This window comes from Lepisosteus oculatus, chromosome 10 (genome assembly GCF_040954835.1).
Source record: "Lepisosteus oculatus isolate fLepOcu1 chromosome 10, fLepOcu1.hap2, whole genome shotgun sequence".
Classification (NCBI taxonomy): Eukaryota; Metazoa; Chordata; class Actinopteri; order Semionotiformes; family Lepisosteidae; genus Lepisosteus; species Lepisosteus oculatus.
In genome coordinates this window covers 9,370,382-9,389,682 of record NC_090705.1, presented here as the reverse complement: position 1 = coordinate 9,389,682, position 19,301 = coordinate 9,370,382, and the positions used below count along the sequence as shown (strand labels likewise).

General features: G+C 42.9%; 1 protein-coding gene across 4 annotated transcripts; it reads right to left on the bottom strand.

The window, feature by feature from the left end:
• Positions 1 to 1,868: 1,868 nt before the first annotated feature.
• On the bottom strand, positions 1,869 to 17,107 carry seh1l (SEH1-like (S. cerevisiae)). Of its 4 annotated transcripts, none has more exons than XM_006635962.3 (9): positions 16,815 to 17,107; positions 15,833 to 15,883; positions 12,926 to 13,072; positions 11,383 to 11,594; positions 9,777 to 9,875; positions 8,543 to 8,683; positions 7,900 to 8,057; positions 7,025 to 7,178; positions 1,869 to 2,650 (listed from the first exon to the last, which is right to left on the bottom strand). In XM_006635962.3, the coding sequence occupies exons 1-9, from the start codon at positions 16,923 to 16,925 to the stop codon at positions 2,461 to 2,463; spliced, it is 1,263 nt and encodes a 420-aa protein (XP_006636025.1). In that variant the 5' UTR covers positions 16,926 to 17,107; the 3' UTR covers positions 1,869 to 2,460. The 4 variants fall into 4 exon arrangements, with proteins under 4 accessions (XP_006636025.1, XP_015213678.1, XP_006636026.1 ...); XM_015358192.2 differs by lacking the exon at positions 1,869 to 2,650 and adding an exon at positions 3,782 to 4,971 and having other exon boundaries at positions 16,815 to 17,106; XM_006635963.3 differs by lacking the exon at positions 1,869 to 2,650 and adding an exon at positions 3,782 to 4,905 and having other exon boundaries at positions 16,815 to 17,106.
• Between the last annotated feature and the right edge of the window lie 2,194 nt (positions 17,108 to 19,301).

Below are 19,301 nucleotides of genomic sequence, written 5' to 3'. Positions count from 1 at the left end.
AGCGCACATGACAGCCCACGCCTCGTGACACAGCCCACCCGCTCCACGCAGAAGACAGAGCCACGTGATCGGGCTGACAAACGCGACTGGACGCCCAGATCTGGTCGAGAAGGACCCTGCCGAATTCCAGCACGAAATCTCCAGTTCCCGTAGAGCCAGGTGGCCTCATTATGCCAACAGGCAGATCAAGTAAGAAGTTCAAGTTTGGGGGTTAAATAACTAAGTGGTAACACAGCTGGCGTTCAGAACTGGATTTGTATACCCCTGTCTTTACCAAGTGTGCCTGGAGCCTGATATTTTGCGACCTGGTGAGGATTAGCTGGAGAACAGCATTAAAGAAAGAAAACAGTTTCGTTTTGCATCTGCGTTCTGCTTCGCGTGCATCGCCAATTTGTGATCAACAGTACAGAAGTAGCACTTCTAGCAGAGACTGATATATCGTCTTGGCTTATTTATGTTTATTGTTCTGCCAAGCAGCCATATCACCCTGCAACTCACAACTGGCAGCCCACTGAAGCTCAGCAGGTGTGAGCCTGGTCAGGACCTGGATGGGAGACCTCCTGGGAAAAACTAAGGTTGGCGCTGGAAGCGGTGTTAGTGGGGCCAGCAGGGGGCGCTCACCCTGCGGTCTGTGTGGGTCCTAGTGCCCCAGTATAGTGATGGGGACACTATACTGTAAACAGGTGCCGTCCTTCGGATGAGACGTAAAACCGAGGTCCTGACTCATTGCTGCACATTGGTGGTGGTGGAGGGGAGTCCCCATTACCTGTAAAGCGCTTTGAGTGGAGTGTCCAGAAAAGCCCTATATAAGTGTAAGCAATTATTATTATAGAGCTTCAAGAGTCAAATTACATCAAGAAGATAAGAGCATAAAAACAAATGAAGAACCTGAACATAATTGACATGTTACACTATTCTAAGACTTTTACATTTTCTTCTAGCACTTCTAAAGGTTATTTCTTCAAGCATTGCTCCTGGACACACAGCATCCTCCATTGTTTTGCCGATTAAATTGTCAGAGGAACAAATGAAAACGTAAAGCTCAGAAGTACAGAAATCCTGTATATTTACTAGACCTTGTTAGTGCACAGGAAGAATGGCTTTTTAGAATTATCTTAGAAACACAACTGGCAAACTACATAAACGTGGGTCATGAAAACAGAACTACCGTGTCCATGTATTTTTGGTGAAAAGTATGACGAGTAACTGCCGCACAACCAATACTGTACTATTCCCGTTGCACAGAAACTAACTCATGAGCAATCAGTGCAGGTCTTGACAAGGATAAAAAAAAACATTTAGACGCCCCCACAGCATTATTTGAAACGTCTCGGTTGTCCGTGCCAACCCTGTCTCTCACATTACTACCTCTAACAAAAACTATTTGGAGAAGAAGGGAGAAAAGGTTCGTGGGCATTACAAGAACATATTTTGAAAATAAGACACCTAAAAATAGATCGAGTAAAGCAAATTTCAACCATGGCAAAAACGTACATTTCCGAAACACGTAGGGGTTGTTCCTTCCGAGCATAACTTAGTTTCCGTCACTCCCTACGACCTTGTCCGAAAAACCAGGACAGTAAGAAAAGTTCAGTTACAAGGAACAGGAGATGGAGGATTTTAGGGAGGTGTGGTTAACTCATCTCAAGGGGAGTTTCTAAACATTTGCACCGCAAATGCAATATGACCACACCGTAAGCAATATGACATGACTTATGCAGAAGACATATGAGCAAAGTGGCTTTGTAAGTTAAGCAAAAAAAAGTGGAAGGAGTATCCCGTCAGCCGTAATAAAATCATCTTTTTATTTTATACCATGAGGTTTTCACAGAGAGCGAAACTGGAAATTGCAAGGCAAACTGAGACACTTTCAGCTTGTATCCATCACTTTATTTTTGAATGTTATTGTTTAAAAGTTCAAAGTGTAGAATGCTCCATTAACAATGATTCTTGCTATTAGTTGGGGAGAGAAGAGATTTAATAAAGAGGAATGAAACTTCCGACTACTGTCCAAAAAGCTTCTGCAGACATCCTTTCAGGATTAAGACAGCATTACGGGACGAGTCTTTGAAACGACAGATGTGTCAATACACCAAAGCCAGCAAGCTGTAATGTACAAGAGGCTTTTTAGTGGAAATAAAAGCTTGCATTGGAATCACAGGCACTTGGGAAGTAGCCTTATAGCGTACGGCATTTCAGAAATGGTTTCCTTCTACAACTTGTTTTTTTCCATGAAAGAAAAGCACAAAACGAAGAGACGATTTCACTGGCGGACAAGAACACAGCGAACTGTCTGCCAGGGATTCAGGAGGGCCAACAAAAAATATCCAGAAATTGTGTTTTTTTTGGGGGGGGGGGGTCAGGGGAAAAAGCAGAAAAAGACCAGAAAAACAGAGGCTTGCTCGAGCTTAGCCTGAAGTGTCAAGCCTCCCCCCGGTTGTCCAGTGGTCTAACACCCTGTTACACCCCTTCGTTTTCGGGCAAGGGGTTGAGGGGTCGAGCAGTGTATCGTCTGCGAGGGTGAGGAAGCAGCAGGGTGGCAGAGTCAGCGTCACAAGTTTGCTCTATCAGAGAAGGAGGAGGCAGAAGCTGGGCATAGCAGGACCATCTCGAACCAGCCCAGGGGAGGTCCAGAGGGGGAAAGAAATACCTGAAACAATGGAGACAGGAACGGGACAAACAAAAAGGAAAAACAAAACAACAACAAAAAAAGAAACAGAAAGAAGAGAAAGGCAGTAAATACAAGGAGAAATGAAGGGGGGGTAGAGAATAGACTGCATGCTTTAAAATAAAAAAGGAAAACAAAACTCCAGAGGCGGACCCAAGTCGGAAACAAAAAGAAAAAAAAGAGATACAGCACAGTCGCACAGGAGGGTTATCGGATGACTAGTTTCTCAGGCGGTTATTTATTTTTCCAACTCTAAGAACACAAATGCATGTCACCTGCATGTACTGATTTCAGTCCACGAGATGAAATGGTCACAGGCATACGTTTGTCCCGAACGAAGCGAAGTAGGTTGCTTCCATACATCACTCACATGCCTACCTTGAATAACTTTTCTGAAGCTTAAGTCTCTGAACCAAGACATGTCAGGTCCAGAGTAATGTCAAGTAAAATAAATGGCCTAATGGGCATTCTTTGTAAAGAAATGGGAAGGAAGCAATAATCGAGTAAAATAAAGTTAATCTGAAGGAACCCTACAAACTATGGAATTGTGTTCAAAGTGGAAAGGCTGCATTTTAATTAACAGAGGACAATCTGCGTTCAGGATACACTCCATGAACCGTATGAAATATTTTGGTTTTCACCTACATTTCTTCATATTCTTACAAAGGGTTACTAAGACATTAAACGAATTTGCTTAAATTAAAAAACTTGCCTGTAACAAGTTTCCTTTTGAAGGCTGTCATCGTCAGTTGTCAAAAAAGAAAACTAACCTGCTTTTTATGTTTCGAATACTTTTATTTTCAGAGATCAACTTGCACCTTAACTCTATATAAAATATTCTCAGACTTGACACTTTTTTGTTTGGCACACATGCAAACTAAAGCAACCGTGTTTTAATATTTCCATGCCATTGGTTTTTTAGTTTCTACTAAAGAAAGCTGCTTCAAAAATAAAAATCAATTTAAAATTTACCATTAATCACACATGGCTTTAAACAAAATACAAAGCAAAGCCAATTAGACAGTATATTTTAGCACAACAGAAACAAACAGAACAGATCTGTTCATATTTATTGGTAAAACATGTGAAAACAAAGAAAAGGACAAAGTGTACTGAAGTAAAAAAAGTGAAAATTTTATTTGACATTCTTGGTTTAAATTTTTACCAAAGAAAATATAATAACAGTCAATACAGAATCAGTTTGTCCAGACCATGTGGCAGGTGAGGAAACTATCCATGTAACTACCTTTAATATTCAAACTTTTAATTTAGAAACTTTCAAATTTCCTGCTTTCAGAGACAGGCTGGGTGAGACCATGCAAGTGATAATGTTGAGCACATTTTGCCTTTGTGTTATTCTATTTAAAAACAACTTCCCAAAGGTTTTCTCTAGACAACTTTCCATATAGCTCCGACACTAGAACACAAATTGCAAATGAGAAGGACCACCTTCCTCATTTGGTTGCTAGGAGTAAAGTGAAAAGAGCTCTTGGGCTATCTCTTTTTTCAAACATTCTTCAAAGATTTTAAAGGGAAACAGCTCGTGTAAACACAAAGCTAATATAGAGGACAAACAAGTTCTCACAGAAGGATTCGTGTGCAGGTTGTCTGTAAAGAATCACAACTACAACAACAATGTTGAGGATTCAGATCTTCCAAGTTGGTTTGAGAGGATGACAATCACACCCAAATACACACAAACACACTCAGAACTCAGAGGTTAACACTTGATATTAACAAGCAAATTCAACGGTGCTTGGTAAAAGATTTTTACAAAAGCAATCACATCAGTCACATCACTTCTCTGAATAGCAGAACGGCATTTTGGTTGTATTAAATCAAAGGCTAGAAAAATAAATTGAAACACTTTTGTAGTAATTGCAGCTGATCACTGATTTGGTCTAGCATGGAAGGAAGCTGTCCAGAGCAAACCTTTCTGCAAGGCACTGTCCCAAATCCGGAAAACCGGAGCTAGCTGTCCCAGACCTCACTAAAACTGCCTGAAGTTTAAGATCCAGCTAGATTTCAGTATCAGTTTTAGATAAGTGCAACCTGTCACATATATATATACGTCTTTTACAAATTCCTGCCCATGTAAGGATTTCAGTATGAACAAACTGGGACAGACATAAGAAACAGCCTTTGGGGTTTGTGATTAGTAGAAAGCAGGCTGCAGGTGTGTCTTGGGAGAAGTCAGCCGGCGCAGGGGAGGGGAAAAAGGAGTTCTCTTTCCATTCCTGTGTGCATGCAACAAGCAGCAAAACAGCAAATTACTCCAATTAGCCTGGTATCAGCTGAGCTTTCTTTCTGTCAAAAAGGACATAATACAAGTGGAGAAGGCAGTTTGAATCATTGTTCCGAAACAAAGTTTCAAAGCATTTCATTCTTGATACATTCAAACACTAACAACTCTAAATGAAGAAATCTGAAGTCTTACCACAGCATGAAATGGAGACATGATGACTTAACAGCACTATACGGCTTAAGAAACAGGCTACTACCCAATCTAACATAGACTAAAAGCCAAAGATTAAGAACATTAGGGGAAGTTTAACAGAACTGTGTAATACCTAAGATGCTCCACAAAGGGGCCCTTAAGTCATTTACAGTTATTGAGACACTGATGAACAGCTGAGGTGCGAATCTCAAATAAGAGAACATGCATGTTCAGTTTCCTTCCAAATGGAACCAGTACTTTTCTGAAACAACTACTGAAAGTTCATTAAGTAAAACACATGTACAAATCCTGGGCTTTTGCCCCTTAAAACTATACACATGCACCCTCATTCAATTTAAGAAAGGTTATTTTTACACGTATTACATTAAGACTACTTTTAGTTGACCACTAAAATGTTTCCCCTTCAAAGAATTCTGAAATGCAGAATTCAGACAGCATAAAAATCACATTTCATCCAATTCCATTAAAGGTAATTTCAATTACATACTTCATGTTGCCTGGTGTTTTAAAAGTGGTGTTAGGTTGTGCTGGTGTCAGAAGAGGGTTTAACACAGAAAAAGCAAAAAACACTTATTTTATTCCTGGGGACTACAGTGGAAGTTTGATCCATCTTCAGCACTCCTTTATGTCTAACAATCTGGTTAGTTCTGCGTTTGCCGCCATGACTTTTAAAGTTGATGGTTTCAAATAGTTACTGTATCTGATCAGGTACATATTGAAAGAGTCTGGGATGTGGCAAATGTTATGACAATGAAATAATTAGATTGAATAACCAATTTTGGGTAAAACAGCCAGTGTGGTCAGTAAATAATTTCAGCACTGTGATTTGGTTTTAATGTTGTGGAATGTTAAATACATAGCACACAGATTATTATGGGAGCCCTTCATAACATTTTAATTTCCTGTTACTTAACCCCCAGTCTGTGTGACCTGAGCAATTATTTCTCCTGTCACTGAGGTTTTTCCTGTATATAACAAAAAAAACCTTCAAAACTTATAACAGATACCTTCTGGATTCACTCAAACTCCACTAAGTGTCCATAAGTGTTGAAGTGGATTAAACCTCCTTTTACCCCACTAAAAGGACTATCAACAGATTTCCCATTACAGATAGTATTACAAAAGCTGCTGTAATAATATGCGTCTCTGTCCAATTTGACACCTACAGGGGACCTTAAAAAATAAGCACTGAAGGAGAAAAGACATGGTTTCTCCAGTTTGAAACTATACTGTTTTTTTCAGAGAAGTGTTCACTGTTTCTGAGGTATGAGTTTGGCAACCTTTGTTTTTCTGCAGACAATTACTTCAGCTGAAGTAATTAAGAATGTCATGACCTTCAGCTTTCCAGAATTGTATCAATACACTGCACTGCACCTTGTAATTACTAGAAAATAAATGGGGATAAACACTTTAAAAAAAAGCCATCTGTAATGAAGTCAAAAATCAATACATAAAGGACAGAAGATTTCAATAATTCATTGTACATTTTTAATTAAGTCACTATTGTAGACAACTCATTTAGAAGCATAAATTACATCTGATTAAAAACCTGCAGTCTCCTTAAAAGAAGTGTTGTTAGAAGTTTTGGCTTCTATAGTAGTAAAACAATGCACAGCTTCTAAATTTCCTGTTTTCCTATTAAAGTGAATATGATGTGATATTAGGAGACCTACCTTATCTTATTACAATGTAAAAACCTTACATCTCGAAACATTAGTAATGTACAACTATGTACTGTACCTACATGGGAACACCCCTAGCAATAAAGGTGCCAAACTCTTTGCGCGTTTGTCATGCTTTCAGTGCTGAACAGTCTCAGGACACTGTGGTAAAGCAGAATTTTCACAGCAGCATTGCAGGGCAGGTGAAACAGGCCAGACCCAGAAGTGTCCACCTACCTTCCAGCTGAAGAGCCATTTAGGGAGTTCTGAGAGGCCTGACCAGCAGACCCCGCTGCCGAATTCAAGATGCCCTGCTGATTAGAAGACCCGTTCACTGGACTGCCGTCCCCCTTCAGAATTCCTGTGCACTTCCAATTATCCATGTAATTAGCTGGAAGAGAATGATCCACAGATATTTAGATGATCTATAGATAAAAGCTGGAGAAAAAAAATCCAAAACACTGCATCACAAACAACAAATCCCGGCTCTTTCCTGCCCAAGATGCTTCTGATGTTTTTGACCTGGACAGTGGATTAAGACCCTCCAGACAAATGTGTAAAAGATAGTCCTGTTGCCAGCAGGACACCTGAATCTCTTGTAGGATGGAGCTCGTTTTGCCCTCTGCTGAGTATGCAAGCCGCACTCTTGCCTCTTCCAATTTAACTTGGAAGAAGCAGCTGGATAAAACAGGCCATTCCCAGAAGTACACCTTCACAGATTACCTCTGGATTGAAGTGGCAGTATGAATTAAACATTCATGTTTCCATTTTTTGTCCACTGCCTCTACAAGAAAGTGCTTTCAGGAAGTGCGCAAGGCACTTCTTTACTCAAAGGGTGGCGGGAGTGTGGAACAAGGCCCCCAGCCATGTGGTTGAAGCCAATACCCCTGGCTTCTTTCATGAAACAGCTTGATGAGATCCTCAGAGACAATTAGCTTTTAACTTCTAACTGTTCAGGCATTCAATTTAAGCATGTTCACAAACTGGTAAGAGATTCAGGAATTGGATGGAATAATTCCAATTGTTACAGTTGTGAACATCCACTGGTACTACTGTTTTGCCACAGCGTTGTCGTCGGGTACAATCTCGGCAGCAGGAGCAAACAAACTCACCTTTCCATAGCCGCACACAGCCATCGTCCCCAGAAGAGGCCAGGAGGGTGCTGGTTATGTTCCAGCTTACTCGCCACACCTGGGAGTTGTGGTTCTCAAACTGGGCCACAATCTGCACTTCAAACTTCGTTGGGCCCGTCGAAGAGCTGGTTTCTCGTCTATCCGGCAAAGCACATAAACAATTGTTAAACTGGTTCTTCATTGAATCTGTAACAGCCCGTGCCGAGATATTATATGTATGAAAAGGTCCTAAAAATTACCAACTGAGACCAAGAATAAATTGCACCACCTGTACCTTGTGAAAAAATACACTGCCTCTGACATCCCGAATTGCTAGATATTAAAAAAACAGTGCTCCTATAATAAGATTACTTTTATTCCCGCCGTAAAAAATAAAATACTTTAAGAGCTAATGCAGACAAATCTATGAGACATGCTAAAAATTCCTCAGCTCACTGTTGAGAGTTCCTCTTTTTCTGACATTCTCCTCCCCATTCAGACGTTTTCCACTGTTAACTAGTTTTTTCCAATCATATTATATTTATCAGACAATACGATAAGTCTCAGAGTTGTTTTAATAAACGGTGCGAGATGCACCGTGGATTAAGACTGAACACTCAAAGCAAATCTGCAGTCCACTCACCGAAGAGGTATTAACTTGAAGATGCGGACGTCTTTGGTTGCTACCGCCAGCACGTGGAATGACCTCCCCAGGTTTGGAGCAAACGCAATGTCGTGAACTGGCTCTGTGACTGTCATCAGTGTCTCTGCCTTTGCATACTTCCTGTAGAGGTATCCAGAGCAAGCATATTGTCAACTGAAGCCTACAGATACTACCCTTCCTGAAACAAAATCTGGGACAGTAAACACTCCAGCCCAGATCATACCCATCTGAGAAAACACTAACAACTGCGCAGTGGGCTAGTATCTCATCAAAACTGGCCCAGTCCTTCCTCGGTATAAAGTTGGCGTCACAGGAGTTGGCCGGAATGTCAGGAATGTTTTGTTCAAGACATTCAGGGCCTCCCAAGAGGCTTCATCAGTCAGAGCTCTTGCCTGATCGCTGCTCGAGCCAAGACGCGTGGAATAATAACGACCACAGACTGCAACAGTTGATCGACAAAGTATCTAACAAACCCACTGGAAATGACCTACCCAGACAAGCCTGGGTCAAGCTGAGCCGAGTAAGAACTGGACATGGCCGTTTCCGGGCCACCCTACACAAGTGGGGGCTCACTGATGACCCGATTTGTGAATGCGGCGATGGCAAGGAGCAGACGGCCGACCACATCCTATACTCCTGCCCTTGCTTCAGGTGCCCCGGCAACTTCACCGATTTGTATGATGCCAGCCGCGACTGGCTGAGGCACCTGACTGCGACAATATAACTATGTAACTTTTGCATGTTAAGCTCATATGAATAATAATAATGCTCGAGCCCCACGATCACGGGTCTGAGCCCGGGTCATGTCACTAGCTGACACTGACCAGGGGTCCCCAAGTGGTGCCACACACTTTACTGAACACCACGGAGGGCAGGGTGGGATTAGCTAGGATCAATAGGCATAGAGTGCCATCGTTGAGGGTCACGCCTCTCCTCCGGTCCGCACCGAATGTGTTGCCCATGTGATGTCTTAAAATCCAGATGGCTTGAACATCTGCGGGCCAGTCCAAGACGTGAAAAACAATCGAGCTATTCCAAATTAGGGGTTGTTTAACAATACTAAGTGATGACGTATTTGAAAACGGGGAAAAAAGGCTTCTAGAAAATAACCTAGTTACATGAATATTAATTTCTACAAATGCAGATACATTGAGACGAAAGTACTGGATCTCCAGCCGTGAAGTAAATAGCCTCAAGCAAGGTGCACACCAACCTCGTGTTTTCATTGTACTCGTATATCTGGACTTTGCCTCCATAGGCAACGTTGCTGTCGTCACTTCCCACTGCAATCATGGGAGAATGTGCCCGGGAGCTAGAAAATGAAGCAGCAGCAGTGGGTTAATTAGGAGGGGTTGCAGTGTTTGTCATCGCTGCCTTATTAATCATTTGGCTTAATATGGATCAATGAAGGGCAGCTCAGCTCATCCCCGACAGATCCTTGACAACCATGCAGGACTATCACTATCATACTTTTCAGAATAAAACTGGGAAAAAAAACATTTAATTCAGTAACCGTAACTACCTTCAGGTAATTAGTATATAGGTTTTCTTTTTATTTGTGGTTTATAAAGTCAATTCAAAATTCACTCACTGGAATCATAAAAATAAAATGCTGTTACCATACAATTTTAATTAGGAGTGCTTCACAATCAACTCGAAGCACTGTATGATAATGTATAATACACAACAGACACAAAAAGCATGGGGAAAAACAACATACAATTGACTTTGGTTAAACCACATTCAATCAAATGAAATTGGAAACCATTAAACTTAACAGAGGATGGGAGCAATGTACTGATGAAGTGTACCTTAAAAGTGCCACAAATTCCGTACATATTCATGCCTAGTTCCTAAGATGATAGGTGTTGGGTGTTACCATGGTCTAATCTTGATTAAATAAAGATATGTGTAAATATTTAGCATCAAATAGTCAGAGCAAGGTTCTCAAATGAGCAATGCCATGCAAGTGGAATAAAAATACACTTGTGACAACCCTTGTGATGTTTTCAGCAAACATGCAGTTCACATGAATAAACAGGGCCAAAGGTGACACCACGGTGTTTAAATAACATCACCATCAACAACAACATGACGTCACCAACTTTATGAAGCCAGCTTTGCCTCTAAGCAGAACTTCTCTCCTGTCACAGTTCAGTTTAAGAAAATCCTGTGGAACACACTAATTGTGGAACAAAGAATCAAAAGAGCCAAAAATTACAAATTGGTTCCGGATAGCCAATTATGAGTCACGTGCAGCAAGATTGTCACCCTATGTCATGATTGAGTAAGATGCCTGGATTTACAGTCAATTAAACAGATATTATGTCTCTGTCTATATCCCATTTGAAAAGGATCCAAGTGCACATATTGCCCCTACATTAGACGCAAGAATTTGCACTTATTGGATAATGAAAAAGAAAGACAAAATCAGCACAACATTCTTGGTAAAACACAGCTAGTTTGACGTTAAATCTGTGAGCATCACAGCTCAATGTTTTGTATAAATGGTACCTTTAAGGATGCCTTTTACCTTGTGAAACTATGGACAGGTAACAGGCAATACCCCTTAAGCACAGTGTGGGTGCAAGACAGGCTGGAATTAAAAGCAATGATGAACTTTGGCTGATGCTTTTATCCAATATACATTTGTACCCATTTACACAGCTGGGTGTTCTCCTGGAGCTGTTTTGGGTGAAGCTCCTTGTTCAAGGATACAACTGCATCGTCGCACTTGGGATAGGAAACCCAACGACCTTCCAGCTACAAGTCCAGCGCTACAAGCTGAAAGCTCGATGCACCAAAGAAGAAACCAGCACCTGGAGGGGTTCCAGGAAATGCAGCTGCAGCTGAGCTTGCAGGAGATCTCGTGCTGCAGCGACCACTGGCTGAGGTTCATCACATCAGGGGCCTCATAGATCCGCACAACCCCGTCAGCCGAACACGTGGTCAGCATCAGGCCCATGTGCTTTGGAGCGAACTTAACATCCGTTACAGACGTCCTGCTGTCAACAAGCGTGGTTCTCTTAATCTGGGGGAAAAACACAGAACGTCAGGGAATCCGTTTCCCCATTTTATTTATAATAATTAATAATTGCTTACGCTGGACACACCACTCAAAGTGCTTTACAGGTAATGGGGACTCCCCTCCACCACCACCAGTGTAGAGCATCCACCTGGATGATAGTGCACCAGAATGCTCCCCACACATCAGCTATTAGTGGGGAGGAGAACAGAGTGATGAAGCCAGTTCAGAGATGGGGATTATTAGGAGGCCATGACTGGTAAGGGCCAATGGGAAATTTGGCCAGGACGCCAAGGTAACATCCCTACTCTTTTCGAGGAATGCCCTGGGATTTTTAATGGCCACAGAGAGTCAGGACCTCGGTTTTACGTTTCATCTGAAGGACGTCGCCTTTTTTACAGTATAGTGTCCCTGTCACTACACTGGGGCATTAGGACCCACACAGACTGCAGGGTGAGCGCCCCCTGCTGGCCCCACTAACACCTCTTCCAGCAGCAACCTTAGCGTTTCCCAGCAGGTCTCCCATCCAGGTACTGACCAGGCTCACACCTGCTGAGCTTCAGTGGGCTGCCAGCTGTGAGCTGCAGTGTGATATGGCTGCTGGGTGATTTGAAGCTGATTCTCTTTCAAACAGCACCTCCCAAGTTCAGCCCAGACACCAACTCACTAAAATACGCTCCAAGCGTCTTTCCCAGTGCAGGGTGTCCAGCAGTTCTATACAAACAAATTCATGAACCTCAGCAAGATGTGATCTACAGCCCCGGATCTGTGTGGGTTCTTATCCCCCAGTATAGTGAATGGGACAGTATACTGTAAAAAAGGCATCGTCCTTTAGCTGAGACAAAAATCCCAAGGTCCTGGCTCTCCGTGGTTATTAAAAAAATCTCACCGCGTTCCTCGAAATGATTAGGGATGTTACCCTGGTGTCCAGGCCAAATTTTCCCCCGGCCTTTACCACTCATCACTACAGTACACCATCATTATAATGCTAATAATGTTGGTTTATTAGCCCTATACAATTTCTTGCATTAGAAATTCATCTTTTCGCATACCCCAGCTTTTCTCCATGAGACACAGACACACAGACAGGGAGAGAAGCTTGGGGTCAGAGCGCAGGGTCAGCGATTGTACAGCACCCCTGGAGCAGCTGGGGTTAAGGGCCTTGCTCAGGGGCCCAACGGAGTAGGATTCCTCTGCCGGCTGTGGGATTTGAACCGGCAACCTTCCAGCCACAGGCACAGATCCATCACTCCGCCTCTTGGCATGCAGCTGCCATTTTCAACAGAAAATCCAGGATTTGGGATTTTCCTTCCGGCCGGGTGCGTGCTGCGACTCACCCAGTGGCTCTGGCCGCGCTGCTTGTCGTTGGACTCCCCGACGATCTCCTCCCACACCGCGGCCGTCCTGTCAAAAGAACAAGAGGCCAGGACCTGGCCGAACTCTGGGTGGGCCCAGGTCACTCTCCACACTGAGCCGCTGTGAGTCTGCAAGCACACAAGACAATCACACGTTTTTTCTGGATAGCTTTGGACAGTCCAGGTGTCTAAACATTGGAGTTTGTGTTACTAAGTGCTAAGATAAAAAAAATATATTTTTATTTATTTAATACAACTTTTCGTCTATTCTGATGTCTGTTTTTGCTTGTTTTGGGCTGGACTGCTGTAACACATCAATTTCCCTACGGGATCAATAAAGTCTTATCTATCTATCTAAGATGATGCATTTACACAAGGCAACACTGAAAAAGGGAAGATTGTACAACAAGACTTGTAGGATAAAGACCCAATTGCCAACTTACCGTATAGATTGCACAATTAACAGCTCTAGAAAAGCCCTTCATGCCAAAACCTTAACTGAAAAGCCTGGCCAAAAGCTTACATAAGAATGGCACTACTGATTACGTTTAGTGAACACATCCTTGCCTCCTTTAGCGCTGCCTAAGAGACATCTTTGGCTTTTCCGCCTTGGCTGTCTCTCGAAAAACCCAAACCCAGTCCTCGAAAGCCACCTTCCAGCAGGCCTTACAAGGCGATCCACCTACACATCCGACCTTTTCCTAAGTGCTTTATCCAGTACAGGGTCACAGGGGAGCTGGAGAATATCCCAGCAAGCAACAGGCGCAGGCCAGGGTGCACCCTGGATGGGACGCCAGCCCATCGCAGCTCGCACACACACACACAAAGACACACACCGGGGTCAATTTTCCCAAAAGCCAAATTTTCCTACTGGTATGTCTTTGGACTGCAGGGAGGAAACTGAAGCACCCAGAGGAAACCCACACGAAGACGGGGAGAACATGCAATCTCCACCCCAGGGAACTGAGGGCCCCAGCACTGCGCCACCCTGCCACCCACCGATGATTCTGATTCATCGATGCGTAGAGACTAGGGACATATGGGCCAAACCGAACGGTTCAATTAAAGTGGGAGAGGCCAGTTTTTCACTCTTAAAGCTGCAGAATGACGATATTTTAATTTCAAATGATCTCTAATCCACTAAATGTGAAGTAACTGCCTGCTGAGTTGGTCAAAACTAAATTGTTCAGAAAATGAAAAATCAAGCTACAATCAAGCTACCTGCTCAATTGTGGCTGTACAAGACCCACCCCTGTGTTATTCATACCTTATTTCTGACAATTTCAAGCAAATCACAAAGGAACAGATGGAGGCTCTGCGATTCTACTTTCCAGAGTGACCTGCTTTGTAATACGCTGATCTCAACACACCCCTACCTAAATCAACACATATTGCCCCTACATTAGTGCCTGCCCAATTTTCTTACATCATGCCTCCTCTTTTTCTGTCATGTGGTGTCCCGCTCCAGGATTGCTGGTGCCATTGTTTTGGGAGAGTACCAGGAACATCACAATGTATAACCTGAAGGACACTTGTAAACGAGAACCCCAATGGAAAAATCGTTGGTGGGGACATGGAACACGCTAGGCAGCCACATTGTAGAAGGCGATACCACCTTTCAAGAAAAGGCAGAACGAGAACTTTCATGGAAAAATCTCTACAAACTATTAAAAGAGCTGAGAGGAGAGAAACGAGAGGAGGCCATTCGGCCTTTCTCAGGTTATGACAAGAACTGCCTCCTGTTCTCTTTTTCCAAATACACTTCCAACCAATTAAGAGGCGAAACTTTTGATATTGCCCGTACACATGGGCTTGACAGAAAAAAAGGCTGTTTTTTTTTTTATAGAAGGAACTGAGGAACTCCCCAAAAAAACCTAACAGAGGTAGAAGAAAGACAATTTCGACAGGATGCAGCAGAACAGTAGAAGCTGCAAGCATTTCTCAGTCTTCTGCTTCTCAGGCCTGAACTCATTCAGGCCGTTGGAAAAAGTACTTAAAAGCAAAACACCACAACCTTCTCCCACAGCCGGGAAGCTTAAGAAATGGCTTTCAAATGTACAACACCACAGTCTGCTCGACCCAGGCTGCTGGTTAGTGAATTCAACAGTAGCAAGATCTGCGCTGAATCTAGTCGTTGGTGTGTGTACTGTATAGAACTGTAGCTCTGCGTGATACAGAAACCTCCTCCTCGGGTTTCTCATTCCAACTCCCCCCACACACATGCTCTCAGATGGAAAGCCTCTGCCTGCGGTGGTCGTGGTGCTGTTCAGTGTCTGCTTTACATTCCTTTCCATTTTTCTGAGAGGACAGATTATCTGCCAACCACGTTATGAACCATAACTCACGAAGGTCTTTTAAAAAGAAGATTCGCTTGAATAAATGAATGACTGGCAGGCTCCCCTTGGAGATGGGAGATTTAATGAGAGCTCTTTATGAAGTCTGACCACATATATTAGCACGACTGAGAAGAATCAATTTATGAAGGGTAGGGTTGATGTTATAATGCTGGGCTTCGGCCTGTGAGAGGAAGCCAGAGGACCCAGAGGTAGCCAACAGAAACACAGTGAGAGAACCTACAAATTCCACGCAGGCAGCACCCCAGGAATTGAACCCAGGGCCTAACTGCACTACTGAGCCTCCACTCGATCCAGCTTTTCAGAGCCTATATTTAATTACCTCAGGTCCCCAATTTGGCAAATGATCCAAGCAGAAAGAGCAAGAAAAAATATGCAGCAGAGACAAACCAGGACATGATGCAGGGAAAGGCCCTTTGCCGTCTTCAACTAATTCCTGATCTACAGTGTCGTAGGCGAATGAAAACACTTTTATCAACACATTCTGGGCGGAAGATTAAAAAAAAACTAAGCACTGGTTTTGAATAATCCTCACCTTCCAACTGGCTGTGCAGTGCCATTCTCCGTTTTCACTTTTGTCCCAGACCTGAAACAATCACAGAATCAGCTCTTGTAAATATTCTCTGTGTATTTTGTTTATCTTTCTATAAATAACACTATTTTTTGAAAAATAAACATCGATTTTTGCTAATGGGATCAAACATTGCCCAGTCTTTCCAGAAAAGCCATGAAATTGTTTTACCGATTTGGAAAACAATAATTAAATAACTGGCTCAAACTCATCCTTGGCTTGAACATCTAAAAGCTTTGAAAATCATCTCTGCATGGAATGTTAGACAGCAGCAGTAAATACTAAAATGTCAGGATGTTCCGCAATACGTCTCAAAGATTTATATAGCTATGTACAAGCTACGAGCTAATGTATTAAGAAAAATAATTTGGTTAAAATCTGTTCTACAAGTGTGTGCAGCTAGGGGGAAATTAATGAACCTTTATCTCGGTGACATAGTAGTAGTAAAATATACCAGCTATTAATCTTTTAATGATGTATTACTTGTGAAGCTTGAACGTCTTAAAACGATAGATTTAAATAAAACACTTGAACAAGTCGTACTATTATACGTCTTCAAGTGGCGCATTGAGGACTTCATAGAAGCAAACGTATACTTGAGGGTTTCTGATATAGTATAACCTGCTAAACCAAGGCTTTATAAAGGACTGTATCCGAGCTCTTCGTGGTTAAAGTATATGTGTTCCCAGCCCAGAGCGGAAAACTAAATTCAAACCCCAATGCAAGATAAATTCACTCGTGACATTCACAGACCCGGCGCCCAACTCTCAGGCCTACACAGCCCGTTTGTTTACATGCTGCAACGCAGAAACGCTTCAAGCCGATTGCTTCGTGCAGCTGTTAAATTTACGCTTCCTAGCACGATGGGTACTGATTTATTGACAGGACTCCTCGGCGTTAGGATGATGTATTCATCTTTTTAAAAAAAAAACTCGCATGGAATTACCTTGACACTCTGGTCGCTGGAACAAGTCGCCATTCTCCTGCCGTGAAAATCGTAGGAAACATCGTGGATCAGATCCTTGTGATCCGCCGCAATGCTCCGAGCGACGAACATCGTCCACCGGCGCTGTTCTGAACTCTTCAAAGGCGTGTTTTAAAGCGTTACAATTCACCCCAGACTTTATTTTTTCTAATGCAACCTAGATTTAACTACATGTGAGCGCTGCACCTACGTTCTCCAACCCATTTCTGGCGCCTGCCTTCATGAGGTCATTGCAACAGTCCACCACAAGATGGCACCTCGGGCTATTCCTCTGTTATTTCAGTGAGAAGTGAGTTTAATATGAACACATTCTGGGAAAATCCGATTTTACAACCCCTCAATTACAGTGACCCATGTAGCGTGTGTTTAGTTATTATGCACCATGATTTTATTTCCCAATAAAAGCAATTCCCCCAAGTTATCATTTGATGTAAAAAACATCTTTTACGAAGTATTGTGCAATAGCACAATATCACCCTGCAACTCACAACTGGCAGCCCACTGAAGCTAAGCAGGTGTGAGCCTGGTCAGTACCTGGATGGGAGACCTCCTGGGAAAAACTAAGGTTGCTGCTGGAAGAGGTGTTAGTGGGGCCAGCAGGGGGTGCTCACCCTGTGGTCCATGTGGGTCCTAATGCCCCAGTATAGTGATGGGGACACTATACTGTAAACAGGCGCCGTCCTTCGGATGAGACGTAAAACCGAGGTCCTGACTCTCTGTGGTCATTAAAAATCCCAGGGTGCTTCTCGAAAAGAGTAGGGGTGTAACCCCGGTGTCCTGGCCAAATTTCCAATTGGCCCTTACCAATCATGGCCTCCTAATAATCCCCTTCTATGAATTGGCTTCATTACTCTGCTCTCCTCCCCACTGAGAGCTGATGTGTGGTGAGCGTTCTGGCGCACTATGGCTGCCGTCGATGCTGCACATTGGTGGTGGTGGAGGGGAGTCCCCATTACCTGTAAAGCGCTTTGAGTGGTAATAATAAATTATTATTATAACAGTTCTTAAAAGCAAAGCAAATCTTCCCAACACTACTAACACTGCAACAAATCAGATTTTATGAGCGCTTTCCAGGAAGCTTAAAAAAAAACTGAACATTTAAAAAATCTTAATCGGATCTGCGTTTTGTCAACACAAGATCCATATGCAGATTTGATCAAATCATACAGATTCCACAGTTCGTTAATAACCTCATGATTTTGGATGAAGATTGATTTAGACATAACAAAAGAGAAGTTACAAACGAGAGAATAACAGCCAGCCCATCTAACCCGTTTGGTAGTAACTTTGAAAAAGAGGTAGCCGAACAATGAAACGATTTTCCAAATGATTTTTAGACTTAAAAGCACAACCTAAATATTCTCCCAAATAATGCGTTAAATATAGTTCAGTTAAAATGCTTCTATTGCTTCCATATGCTGTACTTTTTAAATGTGGATGTCTGCGGTGATGTTTATACACGTGTACTTAAAAGGGATGTCCGGCATTGTAGCTGTACAGCAGCGCGGAGAGGTTGTAATGACCACGAGTCAGCCACTAGAGGGCACTCAAGGCATAAAATGCGCTCGATGGCCACGATGCACTCACGCAGTATAAGGGTAAGGGATCACAGGTGATCATGTGGCAATTCCAATGGGGTATTCAAATTCCTGAAAGCCCCTCACCACCTCAGCTCTGGAGCTTCATGACTCCATGATGAGCAGCAGCAGCACCACAGTTGTCCAGGCAGAGGAAAATAACAGCAGGAATCTTGAACACTCCTCTTGGGGAGGGGGGCAGGACAACAGCATTAACATGGTAGATGAGGCCTAGACAGATACTCTATTGTCCACTACGGTTGTTTTTGGATTCTCCCACAGAAGTACAAAACACACAAGCAAAACATAAGAGTCAAATAGTCACAACATCAGTATGTGATACATAAATAAATGGGTAGTGGGGGGGACTACATTTACATACATTCACTGACACAGACGTCTTATAAAAGTTTTTATTTGAAATTGGTACCCTGTACCGTCTCTCTGAGGGGAGTATTATGACTTGAGAATGCAGAGGGTGGGTGGAATCAGCTGTAATGTTCCTCGCCCTTCTGAGAACTGTATTGTGATATAAATCGCTGAGCTGGGGCTGCTGTTTTCCAATTATTTTTCCGAGCTCCATGCCACACAGAGAACATAAGAACGGCTACAAACGAGAAGAGATGCCATTTGGTCTCCCTAGTTCGTTTGGTAGTTAATAGTTAATTGACACAAGGATCTCATCCAACTGCTTCTTGAAGGAAACCAGGGTATCGGGGAGCTTGCTCCACACCCCCGCCACTCTGGGAGTAAAGGAGTGCATCGTGCTCCCAGTTTTAACGGCATGTCCAAGTAGTTTCCACTTGCGTCCTCAGACTCACGTTTCTCTCTTCATCCCAAAGAAGTCTGCTGGATGAACCAAAGTGAAAAT

Bases quoted from the DNA above. Each gene is read 5' to 3' on its own strand.
- seh1l (XM_006635962.3), bottom strand. From the start codon at position 16,925: ATGTTCGTCGCTCGGAGCATTGCGGCGGATCACAAGGATCTGATCCAC. The intron at 13,073-15,832 runs GTGAGGATTATT...GTGTGCTTGCAG, and splicing joins ACTGCACAGCCAGTTGGAAG to ACTCACAGCGGCTCAGTGTG. The intron at 9,876-11,382 runs GTGCTGGTTTCT...TTCATTTTCTAG, and splicing joins ATTTCCTGGAACCCCTCCAG to CTCCCGGGCACATTCTCCCA.